The sequence below is a fragment of the Scleropages formosus genome, chromosome 8, assembly GCF_900964775.1.
Source record: "Scleropages formosus chromosome 8, fSclFor1.1, whole genome shotgun sequence".
Classification (NCBI taxonomy): Eukaryota; Metazoa; Chordata; class Actinopteri; order Osteoglossiformes; family Osteoglossidae; genus Scleropages; species Scleropages formosus.
The window spans coordinates 15,569,599-15,585,936 of NC_041813.1; the positions used below are offsets into that span (position 1 = coordinate 15,569,599).

General features: G+C 48.5%; 1 protein-coding gene across 2 annotated transcripts in view; it reads right to left on the minus strand.

Annotated features, from left to right (window-relative positions):
* Window positions 1-792: 792 nt before the first annotated feature.
* Window positions 793-16,338, minus strand: part of pde4a (phosphodiesterase 4A, cAMP-specific) — a 53,360-nt gene continuing 37,814 nt past the window's right edge. Inside the window, exons 5-15 of one of the 2 annotated variants that reach the window (XM_018754804.2) lie at window positions 14,500-14,549; window positions 13,994-14,106; window positions 5,691-5,784; window positions 5,284-5,447; window positions 4,984-5,082; window positions 4,738-4,902; window positions 3,328-3,427; window positions 2,690-2,844; window positions 2,219-2,341; window positions 1,909-2,091; window positions 793-1,722 (exon numbers count right to left, since the gene is read on the minus strand). In XM_018754804.2, coding sequence (XP_018610320.1) covers window positions 1,315-1,722; window positions 1,909-2,091; window positions 2,219-2,341; window positions 2,690-2,844; window positions 3,328-3,427; window positions 4,738-4,902; window positions 4,984-5,082; window positions 5,284-5,447; window positions 5,691-5,784; window positions 13,994-14,106; window positions 14,500-14,549 — 1,654 coding nt within the window. In that variant the 3' untranslated portion in view covers window positions 793-1,314. Of the gene's footprint in view, window positions 1,723-1,908; window positions 2,092-2,218; window positions 2,342-2,689; window positions 2,845-3,327; window positions 3,428-4,737; window positions 4,903-4,983; window positions 5,083-5,283; window positions 5,448-5,690; window positions 5,785-12,187; window positions 13,243-13,993; window positions 14,107-14,499; window positions 14,550-16,338 lie in introns of those variants that run through there. The other variant, XM_018754803.2, reaches the window with a different exon arrangement.

Below are 16,338 nucleotides of genomic sequence, written 5' to 3' on the forward strand. Positions count from 1 at the left end.
TATTACACACTTTGTGTGTGTGTGTGTGCGTGCGTGTGTGTCTGCATGGAACAGCTGGAGGTGAGTGGGGCTTTGGGTGGACACAGATGTGGGTGTGCAGCAGGTACACTGGGTCGTGGGTTGGTACAGGAGGAACTGGCACTGCTTTCTGAATGTTTCTTGCTGTTTCGATGCTAACACGATTGCAGTCGGCTGATTAAAAACACAGTTTCCTTTGACGTGGCTTTCAGTGAAAGAGTGAAAAAATAAAGTGTTGCACAGAAAGCAGACATGATGGGAGACGTAGGATCGGTGAAGGTGGCTTGTTCAGAACATGACACGAAGATGTAAGCAACACCTTGGCCCCCTGAGCGTGTTCCCCCAGCGGGGTCAGAGGTGAAAGCGGGTGGGGTCAGAAAGGCACATGGCCATCTGGTGGCCCTCCAATCTTCCTCTCCTCCTCTTCCTTAGCTCAGTACTGCCCTAGAGTCTCTCTTTCCTTCCCATAGAAAATATATGGAAAATATACCACTGAATAGTGAACTGCTGATTGGCTTCAGGGAAAAATATGCAAATGAATATTAATCAATACTCAATAGTGCTAATTAATATACTGTATACAGATGGCTTTATCCCAATGCATGGATCCAATTTCTATTCCAATCTCAATAACACACACAAGCGCACACACACACACACACACACACACACACACACACACACACACACAACCACATAATTACACAATTATACAATACTGATAACACACACAGTACGCATACACAAACACACATTTCTATTTGTGAGGGAACACGTGTGTGTGTGTGTGTGTGTGTGCGCACGCGTGCGTGTGAGATCAGTATTGCTTGATGGGTGTGTGTGTACTGCATGTGTATCCATTATTTCCAGTGCACTAGAATGTCTTCAGTAACCCTTAAGAACAAGGTCCTCCGACACCTTCATTTTCGGCTCTTCCTTATAATGCCTGCAGGAGGCGCTCAAGACCCCTTCCAAGTCTACAGTTTCAGTGTAAAAAAATTTCTCTTAGCAATATTATTTCTACAGTTTCTGTGTAAATAACATTTCTGTTATTAATATTATTCCTACAGTTTCTGTGTAAATAACATTTCTATATTATTATATTATATTAACAATATTATTGTTTTTCCCTTTTTGAAAAAAATAGTGTTTTTTTTCTCTTCTGTCTTTGTTATTGTTTTTTTTCCATTCTCTAAATGAGCGGGGTCACAGACCAAAATTAGGGGTACTGCCTGGTTCCCCTGGTCCTCGGAAGCAGGATTCAGGATTTGTGGGTGGGGGGTGGGGGCGTAGTCCTCAAGAGTCATCGGCAGGCGAGGAAGACACCTCCTCTTCCTCAGGACTGCCGTCAGAATGCGTGTTCTCCACCACTGTCCCTGTGGGCTCAGACTGGGGCGGTCGGCTGGCCTCGTCCTCTCCCTCCTCTTCCATGACCTCTTCCATGACTTCCTCCTCCGGACAGCAGTCCTCCCCCAGGTGGTTGTGGCCCGGCTCATCTAGGGTTAGCTGGAACTGGAATTTGTCCAGACAGGATTCCAGCTGCTGGTCGCTAATGTCTGGTGGAGGTGACGGACTCTGGGGGATGGTGCTCTGGTACCAGTCCCGATTGTCCTCCAGCGTGTCCAGAATTTCCTGGGCATCAGGGTGCACCAGATCTCCCCATGTCTCCCACAGGGGATGGACGATGTAGTCAATGAAACCCACCTGCAGCAGCAAGAGGGGAATAAATGTAAGGAACAGCTACAACAGCAATGAGTGTGTGGAAGTGTGAACATGTGTAAATATGCAAGTATCTGTAGGTGTGTGAATGACCTGGAACTGTGAATATGTAAGTGTGAAGATAAAAGTGTTTGTGCATTACAGCGTGTGTGTTTGTATGTATATAAGTACCTGGCTCTTCTCCACAGAAGCAGTGTGTTTGTCGCACATGGGACTGATCTCCATTCCCCGCTCGCGCTCCTTGTCCCCTTGTCTAAAGAACTCCTCCATGATGCGCTCAGTCCACTGACGGTACACGTCCAGTGGCTTGGTGGGGTTGCTAAGATCCGCACAGTGCACCATGTTCCTCAGCACCTATGGGGCACACACACACACACACCACGGTCAGTTTCTTTTCTGTAATTACCATCCAAATATGATCAGTGTAAATGACCACGATCACATGCATACGGTCTGCTTAATAGTCAGTATAGACCCTCACCTGTATGCGGTCTGTGTAGTGGTCCAGCATCAGCACTCCTGAACTTGTCACCTTCTTCGTCTCCACCATGGTCTTCAGATCAGCCAACAGACTCATGTGTTTGGACATGTCTGTGGCCAACACCTATAGATGGAATGCACAGCAAGACACAGACAGTATGGTGAGACATGCATGAAAAGATACAGGAGAACATCATTCCATGGCATAATCCGTCTATCCCTTCATTCACCCAACCATTTTCAATGATGAACTGCAAATAAAACCATCCATGAGATAACGTCCAACATACAACAAAGTTTTTTTTTATATTCAACTGACCTTAGTTAAATACTACAGAAGTTCATTATTGTAAAAGTAAACAGATTATCTTGGTACATATTCCTCATGCCCTGTTTCAGTGGCAGCCCCCGCAACCCCTGATGGACGTCTCACTTCCCATTGGAAGGTCCACATGATGAACAGAGCCCTCACCATGTCGATGACCATCTTGCGCAAGGTCTGTCGTTGCCTCTTGGAGAGGTTCTGGAAGATGTCGCAGTTCTCCTCGTGAAGCAGCTTGAAGCCCACAGCAAGGTGGTGGTTCTCTAGGACTGACTCATCGTTGTACATCAGCGCCAGCTCAGAGTCTGAGAGGGAGTACAAGAGTGGAGGAGGAGAACCAGACCAGCAGCACACACAACACCTCCCGTGTTCGTCAGCGAGTGGCGACAGCGCTGACGGGGATGATGACAGTGGGGGGGGGGGGGATAATTACAATGCTGCTATTTCTCCTCTCTGCCCTGTGTGACATGCAGTGGTAGGAGGGTAAAGTTCCAGTGTCAGTGCTGTTACCCAGACATCATTGCCTGTTGTCATGACTATTTAGCTGGAAAATAAATGAAATAAAAGTATACTAAAGTATTCAGAACTCAAAACCCTTTATTGCCAATATATAGCATACTGGAATTGGTTGTGGTTCGGTGGCAAACGTGAAATGCAAGGCAATAACAATATACGAAACAGTCACCACGTGCACCAGAGAACCATGTCAGCAAGCAGAATCAGGTTTCAAGTCAGTATTACACTACATAGAACTTTGTCAAGTTAGCAAGCTTGCTGTGGGGACTCACTGGTGTTGATGAGGAACTGATTGGAGACTCCAGGGTGGTCCACATCATGTATGGCAGCAGCAAACAAAGCAGCAAGAATCTCCAGATCAGTGAAGACCTCCTGAGAGAGACAGATGGATGGAGTACAAAGCTTCACTCTCTAGAGTGTGGCTATATTACCTTATACATAAAACATTCACTTCCTGTACAATAAAGTCTCACTTCCTCTGTGTTAGAGCCTCACTTCCTGTAGAATAGAGCCTTCCCTCCTGTACAACTGAGCAACATTTCCCGCATGTGAGGCCTTGACTTCCTGTAGAAGTCTGACTTACTGTAAAATAGAACATAATTTCCTGTAGTAAAGCATCACTTCCTTTAAATTAGACACTCACTTCCTGTACAAAAAACCCTAACTTCCTATAGAATAGAGGCTCACATCTTGCAACACAATATTACATGATCAGAAAGAGCAGTGCTTCCTGTACACAGAGCCTTGCTTCCTGACAGCACAGTGCTGCTTGAAAGTATGTGGACCTTATAGGGATATAAAAAATAAAATAATAATAATAATAATAATAATAATAATAATAGGGATGGCCATTATTCTTGTAGGAAATATTAAAATAAACTTATCAAATCTAAATCTGAAAATAAACTTACAAAATGAATAAATGATTATGATTTACAGATTTGATTCTGCATAGCTACTTCGGGGGGGTTGCAGTGGCACAGCAGGTTTGGCTGGGTCCTGCTCTGGTGGGTCTGGGGTTCAAGTCCCACTTGGGGTGCCAGGCATCCTGTCCTGGGTGTGTCCCTGACCCCCTCCAGCCTTTTGCCCTGTGTTGCTGGCCTAGACTCCTGCTTGGGACAAGTGGCTTCAGCCAGTGTGTGTGTAGCTAGTTGGTTTAAACAATGCAATTTGGGGTTCAGTTATTTTTCATCAGCACTACATCCATTTTTCTACTACATGCATGATTTCCTCTAAACCAACGTATGGATGAATGGATGGAGCAACCCTGAGCAAGGTCCACCCGAACCTGCTCGCCCCAGACGGGGCACGGGGGACCCGGGGCCTAACCCGGCACACAGGGCGTGAGTCCGGAGGGGGAGGGGACACACCCAGGACGGGACGCCAGCCCGTCGCAAGGCACCCCAAGTGGGACTCGAACCCCAGACCCACTGAAGAGCAGGACCTGGACCAACCCACTGCGCCCCCACAAACCAACGTATGGAATTGGTCATTTCAGACCGATTGCATCTGATGAGGAAGTCCGCTTGTCATTAACTAACTATTTTGTGGTAAAACCGGGACAGAAGGGGTTCGCATACTTTCAACCAGCCCTTTATACGCTGAAAATCAGCGGGAAGTCAAACTGATATGAGCGCTGCATGTGTATCACGAGCAGTACGGTCTCTCGCACACACGCTCACGTTGAGCGCCGGTGTGGAGAGCAGCACATGCGTGGACTGCGTGACATCAGCGGCGTGCAGGCTGTTGTGGTATGCCACGTTGGCGTGGTAGTGGTCCTCCAGAGTCATCACGTAGGTCATGAAGGTGTCCACCGGGATGCGAAAGGTCTTCAGCAGGTCCCTTTCCTGCACGTGCACAGACACCAGGTCAAAGACACACTCGCCGGGTACACAAACATTTGTTACTGCGTACACGCACAGACGTACCTGGAATATGGCGTACATTATGCAGCTGAGAGGTCTGTTGTTGGAGTACTCGGCCACGCGGAAGATGTTCAGACCCCACTTATTCAAGTCATCCAGCTCCTGCAGGACTCACACACACACGCGCACACACCAGCGTGCAAACTGAGTGATGTTTCTCACACGCGACTCCATTCTCCTGACGACCACCACACAATCAGCGGTCCAACCGAGGAACATGCGTGCCGCTGTCGAATGAGTCTCACATTTGTGTGTGTGTGTGTGTGTGTGTGTGTGGTACGAGCACAGCAGATCACCCCGTACTTGTGCCAGCGCCTCCTCCTGCTGCGTCTGTACCCCAAAACGGGGCGCCGTCGAGTTGGACACGCTAGAGCTGCGCTGAAGTTTCCTCACGCCACTGATGTGGCACATGGGCTTGTCCTGCTGCTTCTGCGTGGGTGACGGGATCTCCACCTCGTTCTGCTTGTCTGAGGACAGGAAGTGGAACGTCAGCCGTCGGGGCGGGCGTGCAAATGAGCACAGGAGCAAGGACGCAGAGATGCGTTTCACATGTTTGCATGAGGAAAACAGTGGAGGTAGATGGACACCAGTGCAGGTCACACAGGTGTGAAATGGGCAGATGTGAGAGCTCTTTTACTAGAAGTGACCAGGTAGACACTAGTTGGCAGCAGAGAGACACCGTGGAGGAATATTGGCGCAGTGAGACTCACCCAGGAAGGTGTTGGAGATATACTCGGACACCTGGTTCCCAGAGCGACTCATCTCTGACAGGTGGGAGAGCTCTCGGTTCAACATCCTCTTAAACTGAAGGCCGGGAAGAGAGGAGATGGGCGGGGTTGAGGTGTGAGTCGGGACGGATTGGAGAGCGGGCGAGATTTAGGAGTGGGGAGATGGAGGACGACAAATGGATGAAATTGACGAGCGGAGAGGGTTCGGGTATTAGCGGGGAGGAGTTGGAGAGCGGGAGTGGTTGGGTTAGGGTGGAGCAAAGTAAATATGAGCAGAGAAAAAGCGTCAAATAAGGGGGTTACTTGCTTCAAAAAAAATCAGTGTTTGTTGAGACTCTGTGTGTGTGTGTGTGTGTGTGTGTGTGTGTGTGTGTAAAAAAAGTAGCGCTCTGCGTATCGGAGAGCCCGTGCACATGTGTAGGCTTTTTGTTTGTCTGTGTGTCCAATAAATGCATTTAAATAACGCTCGAATGTGTGCATCTTGTGTACAAGAAACACGAGCATCATGTTTGTGCGACCAGCTGCGCGTACCTGTGCCAGGTGCACGGTGTGTGAACGGGCGATAATCGGAGTGTTACCGTGTTTCAGTAATTGTGTTGCCTGTTGTATTTAATTATGGAAATTGTTCCGCCGTATGGGTTTAATGTGTCTGCATTCTGCGCGGTGCATTCCCACGTGTCATTAGCAGCGTCCGTTTGTCGGTGCTGAGGGGACAAAGTTGGAACTTAAGTCATAAGTGGAAACACACAGACAGAGACACACACACACACACACACTGAAAAAAACGCTGCACCAGACAGTTTAGACAAGACCTCGGGTTCTCTGTTCTACTGACCGATCCATCTGCACAGAATAATCTCCATGGTAACAGACAGGTTTCCCTAGCAACGGAATCCTCAAAGTCAGTCTTGAGGCATGCTGGGAGAGAGGCAGCTGGGTGCACGACAGTCTGCGAGAGGAACCTGCACGGAGCCGAGCATCTGTGACCTTTCTCAAGGTCAAGCCTGCACTCAAGCGCGCCGTATCCAAAGCCAGGAAGAACAACAAAAACGCACTTAAATGGAGAATAACAAGGGCAATTAAAATATATACAAAACTAAATATAGAGAATATATATGCAGTGTCTGTGATAAGGATCACTAAAACTGCTGCATATTCAATGTAATATGAATACAAATACAAATCCTTTGGTGTTGTAGCCATCTTAGCTATTATTAATGAGACTGAAAGTCTTAAGTTTGAGTACAAGTAGTTTAGCGTAAGACATCTTGGAGGAAAAATGTCACATAAAGGAATTATTATTATTATTATTATTATTATTATTATTATTATTATTAATGACAGGTCCGACACACACCAAAAGGACAGGGAGGACAGAGACATCAACGTAGAGAAGAGACACGAGAGCCATTTAGTTCTCACAATAATAATAACAATAATAATAATAATAGATAAAATGTGAAGCTGGCTTCAAATTAGGAGTGTGTTGCTGTGTGCGAGTGTGTTCCCGTCATGTCCTTGTTTTTTCGCACCCCTGCCTCAGCTGATCGCTTTTCGGCTGATTCTCTCTGCAGGCCGCCGGGTGCAATCGCAGTCCCCCGGGGGATTCTGGGAGTTATCCCAATGCTCGGTGCACATGCTGTTTTTCTGTCCTTAGCGGAGGCTACATTGCATGACCCGCAGGCTGCCGGCTCAGGATCAGTGTCCATCAGGGAGAACAAAAGAGCCATGAGGACCGTATGATGGATCATTCATAATTCATATTTGTTAAAACACTCTGATTTCTGATCACTTAAGCACAATGGTTACATTCAAACTGGGCCTTGTTCTGCTGCTGCTTCTCTACAGCTGTCTACATTCCATGGTGTAGCAGTTCTTCTTCCAGCCCACAGGTGGCAGGTCCACACATTCTGTCACCACATGACATGCCATCCCGCTCAAAGAAAGGACCCAGCTGTGTGCTGGGCGACCTTTCGGTGACCTTTATTGCTATAATTTTTGTCACTGTTCCGGTAGATTGCTGGACAGAGCCACAGCACCAAAAAAGGAACATCACAGCAAATCACGGTAAAGACTGTTTCACAATCCATCCACTCAGTTAAGGGAAAAAGCTCCATGTGTGTGAAATACTTCTGAATATCACTAAAAATTGCATTACCTTCTTTCCACTATGAACAAGAACCTCTGAAAAGGACCTCCATGATTATGAAATTGCATATGAAAATGGACACAGGGAGACCTGTACTCTACTATGTTCCTCTTGTTTACCATATTCCTTGGTAAACTGTTGTGGGGTATGCATAACTCAGGTAGCAAGAGCAGCAGCAGGTAGACAAGCGGTTACAGCTATTACCTTCCAATCTGAAGGATCTGTGTTTGAATCCCACCTCCTGCTGTGGTATATTAATGAATACTTATCCTGGACTGATACAGTAAAAATTACCCTGCTGTATAAATGATTAAATCATGTAAGTATTGTAATGTGCAAGTCTAATATAGTAAGTCACCTGGCAGAAAAGTGTATGATAAATAAATGAATAATAATAACACAACAGAATAAAATAATCAGTAATCCACTTGCAATGTGAAAGGTGTGGGTTCAAATCCCCCTCCTGCTGTAGTACCCTTGATCAAGTACCCTGAATTAATACAGTAAGAATACCTCACTCTATAAATGTACATTTGTAGAGTTTGCATGTTCTCCCTGTGTCTGCATGGGCTTCCTCTGGGTGCTCTGGTTTCCTCCCACAATCCAAAGACATGCTGTTCAGGTTCACCTGTAGTGTGTGAGTGACAGAAAGAGTGTGTTCCACTGATGTATGGATGAGTGACTCATTGTAAGTAGTGTATCTAGCAGTGTAAGTCACCATGGTGAATAAGGTGTGTGGGCTGATATCACTACGTAGAATTTGTTGGAAGTCGCTTTGGAGAAAAGTGTCTGCTAAATAAATGTAAAGTTATTTACCTAACACTGTAAGTCACCTTGGTCAAAATTTGTTAGATTAGTAGCAGTTAATAATAATGACATTTACTTATTATCATTGATTTCTTGTCCAATTCACAGTTGTGGTTGTCCTATTCTATCCCAGCAGTACAAGACATACGGGTAACCAAGGGTACGCCCTGGATGGGGTGACAGCCTATTGTAGGGCAATCACACACATACATGGGTATAGTCAGCAATTTACCCTGAAACACATGTGTGGACTGTGGGAAAGAACCCATTCGACCATGGTGAGAACATGCAAACTCCACACAGACTGAGCTGAAATCAAATCCATGTCTGAACCCACAGCCCAGGAGCTGTGAGGCACCACTGGTACCCTCTGTGCCAGAGCAGTGACCCCCATAACCAAAAGAACCATACAGAACCAGACCATGTTCAGAGCGACACATCAGTGCAGCTATGGTTCTCATTAAGCAGCTTAAGCTTCCCTGTAAGTAGGAAGTGAGCTGTAACTACCAGAGGTGACCTAGACTACTCACTTGAGAGACTGTCAGTGATTCCCCTCTGGCCTCATGAGGACCAGCTGCTCCGCTGCCTGCCAGCCCCCCTCCCTCTGCAGCACATGCTAAAACAGCATACCTTAGTTTAAAAACTACAGATACATCTTCCTGTGTACAAGAATAATAATAATAATAATAAATCTCAGACTTTTCTTCAAGGTGACCTATTATGTAAGGTTTGAACATTAAGATCATTTACCAGTTTATACAGCAGGGTATTTATTAGTGTATGAATTCAAGGACCTTGATAAAGGGTTCAGTAGGAAGAATGAGATGCAAATACAGGCCCTTTTGTAAAGCTGTACCATTTTACAGTTACATTTACATTTATTTATCTAGCAGACGCTTTTCTTCAAAGCAACTTCCTATGAACTCTACGGAGTGTTATCAGCCCACACACCTAATTCTCCAAGGTGACTTACACTGCTAGATAGATACACTGCTTACAATGGGTCACTCATCCATTCATCAGTGAAATGTTAGTTTTCATCTAACATTTTCAGTCACTTTGGACAAAGGTGTTTATTATTATTATTATTATTATTATTATTATTATAAATAATATTAAGAATAGTATTAGTAGTAACATTCTGGACATTGTATCCAGATTTATGTGTGCAGCAGGGCTGTTGCACTGCTATTATTCACACTTATTGCACACAGTCACAGTGCACATGATGCAGTGCTGAGACATGTGTTTGCATGCCTGTATGCTTTGGGCCTGCTTGCAATTAACATGCACTGGATTACAGGGACAGTTTCCATGGCAACCTCGGGAGGTGTAGAGGCTGCAAGGAAATATTGAGCGGAAGAGGAGAAATGTGGAGATGAAGACACGGGCGAAGGGGAGATGGCGAGATGAATGAATGAGCGCTGCTCATGAATGTTCTAGCAATGAGTGACTACGCAGCATTTGTACTGACTGCATTAGCCCAGATTAGGGGTCGAACCGGAGGGAATCATGTCAGCACTGTGCTTATACACGCAGTCAAACAGCATGGACACAGCAACACAGTCGGACTGCACAGACTCAATAACACAGCCAGACTGTACTATCCCAGCGTCACAGTCATTGCACGGATCCAGTGACACAGTCAAGGTGCACAGACCCAACAACACAGCCAGGCTGTACAGACTCACTGGTACAGTCAGACAGTATAGACACAATGATCAGTGAGTACGTACAAACACAGTGACTGCATACAGACTAATGAGCACAGCCAGTTTTCAGGGAACTAGGCCATCACTGCTGTGCACAGCACACAATCTGCCGACTCAAGTCTGACCGCAACGAGCCTGTGCTGACAATCTTTTCTGAAAAAGTGCTGAGTCATGGTGTCTGGAGTGCTGCAGCGAAAGCCCAGTCCGCCAACTGTGGTCCCCTGGTCAGCACAGTCTGGCAACACAAGATCACAAACACGCAACGTGACACAGGCAAAGGGCACCAGAAACTGCAGTGTTCAGAGCAAGCGGCTGAAGCATGGCACAGCCTCAGTGTCATCGAAGCGAGTTCGCCGCAAAGCCGACTCTTCCTGCACCGAGCGTCTCCACAATTTTCACAGTTCATGCTTCTGAAGCTGCAGGAACCTCTCAGGTTGAGACCCTTCCTCAAAGGCACAACAGCAGTGCTCCACGTTAGCTTTTAAGCACTTAACACGCTACTCATGCTCATGATAACCCTGCCTGATTTACATAGGCTCTAATTTAAATCCTGTGATTGGCTGGAGTAACATTTGCCATGTATCCTGCCACCCTAGTGCCTGTGCTTCCTGGAAAGACTCCGGACCACCGTGACCCTGCAGTAGGACGAGTGAGTGAGCGAGCGAGTTTTACTAACCAAAATGCAGAAAAACGCTGTAACATACTTGGACAATTCATACATATAAAATAAGGAGGCTACCAAAAAGGGGTGTGAACTCAGGTGTGTACAGACAGAAGAACAAAAAGGAGAGGGAGAAAAGCCATTCGCTGCCCCTGGTGGAAGTTGTGTGACCTTGTTTTCATCTGGCCACCAGTCCACATGCCAGGATGCCTCGGCCGCTTCGCGTCGGTCCTGATGGCCTTGCATTTCTAGAACCCAACACCTCCCGACACTCCAGTGAGAGGGCAGGTGTCCGTAACACAGCAGCAAAGGACATATTTCATTCTCCAATGTTTCTCAGACAATGTCATGAGGCACGGACAATTAACCGCACTCGGAATATTCACTGCATTTTCACATCTCCATGACTTTCACATCAAAGCTCAAGGTGCACCGGAATGCCAAAGGTCTGGGACATTTCCAACAAGTTCCAGAGGCTCGCTGACATGTTGCAGGAAGCAGTCGTGACAGACGGACACAAAGTGGGTCAAGGCGGCTCTCATGACCGCTGGTCGATGCGTTTCGACGGTTCTGATGAAGAAGGGTGACCCCTGGAGCCTCCGGTCCAAGTAAATGTGCTTCGGTCAACATCAAAGTGGACCAGGAGCAAACGGTTGGAAAGCATGTTAGCAGGTTCCAGGTCTGGGAAGACGTTGCCCATGAGGACACACGGAGACCGAGGACAACAGTGTGTGTGTCTTCACACACAAAGCAGCACCAGGGCAACCAGGGCAGCAGCACACGGCCAGAAAATCTTACATAAGTGTGCGAACAAGCTGACATCTCGACCAGGATCACACCTTGCTCACTAAGGCTAGGTCCCTGTCAGCTACCGGGGGTGTAGGGACATACCTGAGGCCTTCATACACCTGGTCTAGGGCCTGAGGGGGTGAATAAGGACACATATCCTGGCAGGGGCAGCCAAAAAAAAGTGAGAGCAAGGAGAAAACACGTTTAATGCATCGTTGCCATGTGGTGTTTCTGTTGGATGCAATCAGGCTAGCTGTAGCCAACAGAACGGACAAAAAAGAGCGCACACTAACACATAAACGGACCTTTAGCCCCACACCACATCACCAAGCCCCGCCCCTGGCCACACCCCCAGCCCTACCTGATCCCACCAGCCAATGAGCCACGGCTTGGAGCAGGTCTCACAAAACAAGTCGACGAGGGGCATCCTGCGCACCTCGGAGGCCGAACCTCTCCCGTCCAACATTCGGTCCTGGGGACTGCCGACCCCTTCGGCCGCTGCGCCCAGCTCCAAATCAGAGCCGCCTCTCGACCGCAGGGGGCTGTAGCTGGTCGAAAACACCTCTGGCATGGGGGAGGGGCAGGGTGAGGGGGCAGGGTCCTCGGCCACACCCATGTTCCGTGTGCCCAGAGGGGCGGCGCACTGGCACAGGCAGGCGGAGCAGTACTGGAGGGGTCGTGGGGTGGTCCTGGGGCCCCAGCGACATGTGGGTGTGGTCAGAGTCTGTGGCGGGAGGCCGCAGCGGTCTGGGGCGGGGCACTCCAGAACGACGGCTCCCCCGAGGGGGAGGGTGAAGAGGCAGCAGAACCGGTGACAAAAAAACAGCCCTCAGAGTCTCCCCCTACAGGCTCTGTGCGCCTCGATCACGGCCTTGAGTGCCGTGCGGCGCCCAAGAGCCGCGATTCAGGGCCCCCCGTCGTATCCTGGGAAGCAGGACCGCCACCGGAGCCAATGGCCTGCGGCATCACAGAGCATCCTGACGAAAAGGAAGATGCGATTGCCCCCAGGTACAACGCCCCCTGGAGGCAGGAGCGGAGGACCAACAGCGTGAGAAGATCCGAAGGGCACTGTGCGAGGAGAGAGGGGCGAGTGCCAGGCCGTGGCACAGCAGCACACCTTAAGTTCAGAAAAACAGTCGCTCTCCGTCTCCCCCCTCCCCCACAGCACAGAGCCAGGGGCTGGGCCTTCACCTTCGCTCCATCGTGCCCAGCAGCATGTCACCGCCGTGTTCCCACCGCGTTTCTGCTGCAGTCCCAGCACCTTCCTTCTCCTGCAAGCCGCAATGTTTGTCCCTCTTATAGACGGGTCTCCTGTTCCTCTTCCGTTTCCCAGATCCGTGGTGAAGAGCTAGTCAGCCAGTGTGGCAATGCGCTCGTGTGTGCGCGCGCGCCGGAGAGGGAGTGTGTGTGTGTGTGTGTGTGTCTATTCGTGTACGGTTGTGGCTGTGTGTGTACATGCTGAGTGCGCATGCTCCTGCGACAGCGCGTACACCTGTTTTGCCCGTTGCTGTCTCACAATGGGGCAACAACCCAACTCCCCAAAACCGACAGAAAACACACACATAAAAATCATCTCGTATGTGAAGTACAGCCACATCTCCTGAGGAACACCTCACTCACACTCCCTTGCTCTCGCACCCTGACCCCTTTATGAGGAAAACAAAATAAAAGTGATACTGTCTCTTTAAGAGAGCAAGCCATTGAAGAACGGCTGCTCTGCTGCCATTGGTCATCGTGTGGACCTCATGCCTTGTGGTGGCAGCAGACAGCCAATGGCTTGCGGGGAAGGGCAGAGCTTGCTGCTGTTCCATAGCAACCAAGGTTACAGAGAAAGGCATCAGCATCAGGACCCGTTCCCCCTCCCCCCTCCCTGCGGCATCCTTCTCTGTCTCCCTCCTCTCTCCGTCTGTCTCTCCAGCCTCCTGCCCGGACTAGGATTCCAGATCCATAGCGCCCCCTCTCACTGCAGTACTCTCTAACACACACATAATCAAGGTTACAGAGGATGGTCCAGGTTTATAGAATGGTGGCTGAAGAGTGTTTTTACATCGATGTTTGTGGGAAGGTTGTTACTTTGCAGAACCATGTAGATTCAAGGGTCCAGTGCTGTGGTCAAGTGAGGAGAGAAGGGTGTGTGTGTGTGTGTTAACTGTCCAGGAGCTAGTACCTTGGTAGAGGCCATGTCGCTGACGGAGCGGTGTGTCTGGATAGTCTCCAGCTGGTCTAGGCACCAGTCCAGCTCCTCCAGTGTCTCCCTCGCAAGCTGCTGGTAGGTCTCCTCTAGGGAGGGAGGAAAAGAATGGGAGGAGGTCACTCTCACACACTGTCACACACAGCCCCGGACACGCACAGATACACACAATGGCCAGCTGGTGTTTGTGGAGTAGAAGTGGGATGAGGGAATCACTTGCACACACTCTCAGAAATATTCACCCTCTCGCACACATATACACACAGACTTGGGACAAGCTGATGCCTCTCGACAGGAAAGAGGAAGGGAAGGTCAGGACCACTTGGTCTGCTGGATCACCTTCTCAACGGGCAGACCAGTCATTGTCACAAGCAGTGCACTGGTCATTGGGAGGGGGGTGACCACAGAGCATGTGAGAGAATGTGCCACGTGTGATCCAGCAGGCACTTCAGCTGAGTGCCCAGTAAAGATAGTGAGCCTACCTGAAAGCGTTGCCTTGGGAACCGTAGGTGTGCTTCCCAGCGGTGACCTCCTGTGGACAAAGGCAGAATTACACCTGAGGAGCTGGAGCAGAGCACCCCCAGCAGGGCAGCGGGAACATGTGTTCGCCACTCGCAGTCCGCCACCCGCCTCCATCTGCATGTCAGCCTTCTTAGTTTTCCATAAAAACCAGGAACTATGAAACCTACAGCCCCAGTGGCTCTCTGCTGATCCAAAATAAACAACAACTGGAAATCAGACAAAGCTACACTGCAGTTTTCTCTTTTTTGACTTCTATATTGGTTTTACACTTAATTGTGGCTTTTTGTGATGTGCAGAAAAACACCGTTATAAACCAGTGTCTATTGCTCCAGGAAGGGGGTGTGGTGGCGCAGTGGGTTGGCCCTCGTCCTGCTTTCCGGTGGGTCTAGGGTTCGAGTCCTGCTTGGGGTGCCTTCGACAGACTAGTGTCCCGTCCTGGGTGTGTCCCCTCCCCCTCCAGCCTTATGCCCTGTGTTGCCGGGTCAGGCTCTGGCTCCCTGCAACCCTGTATGGGACGAGCAGTTCAGACTGTGTGTGTATGTATGTATGTATGTATGTTGCACCAGGGCTTGCCAGTGTCACACAGTGTTTAGGAGTGGGCTACCATCACACACAAAAGCAGGCTTTTGCCTGCAGTTGTTCTGCTCTGGTCACAAGCTCTTCAAACAGAGGGATTTGGGGGCCAGTCGTTGAGCCATGCCACCATATGGTCTTCTGCCATGAGTGTTTGATTTTGTGTGTTTAAAACCCAGAAACCCAGAGAGTATATGTTGAAATGTGTATCTGTTTCCATTTGTTTGTCTCCCTCTGCTGGTGGCTGCACGCAGGTGCAGAACATGTGAGCGCAGAGAAGCCACACTTGGCCCAGTGCGCAATCAATGTTCAGTGTCCCTCTTCTCTGTGGCTTCTCGTACCTGTCATCGGTATTACTGCGGAGCAGTATAGATTAACACCACATGTCCTTCACACAGCAACCCAGCACCTTCAATTACAATTGTTACCAGTTCCCTGGTGTTTAAAACAGGTTGTTAGAACTAGACTTACATTTAGATGACACTTTTCTCCAAGGGAACTTACAATTATTTACCTACCTATACAGGTGGGTAATTTTTACTATGGCAATTTAGGGTAAGTACATTGCTCAAAGCTGCTACATCCATAGCTGAGATTTGAACTAACAACCTTCATATCTAAAGACAGTACCACTAACCACCCCACTACCAGCCACACAAATATCAACTTACCTTGTCAAGATACTTACACTTATTTACCTGTATATACAGCAGGGAAATTTTAGCAGAGCAATTTTTGGGTAAGTACCTTGCTGAAGGGTACTACAGCTGAAGGTAGGATTCAAACTTGCCAAACTGCAATCTTTGGCTCAGAGGGTATGGTCCCAGCTGATGTCTTGGAAGGCATCCCTAATGACAGGGGTTCACATGCTCTTACTGAACCCCGTAGAAATAGTCCTGGGGGGATTTTTTTTACCCCCAATACTCAAAAGGGTCGAGCAATCTGGCAGCTGTATAAAAGAGCATAAATCCTAAGTAAGGAGTGTAAGTGTAAAGAATGCACTTACAGGAAAGGATCTTGTTAATAAATCAATCAATGCATTATTTAAAGACACTTCTGTTAGTTTCTGCCGCAAGAGTAGTCGTTTCATCTGACTTGAGGCCACATGTTCTGGACACTCTGGTGAAGATAGGTGCTGAGCTGTTAACCGATCACCATCTGGTGGTACGTTGGATCAGATGGTGGGGAAAACTGACGGACAGACCCGGTAGACCCAAGCGTGTAGT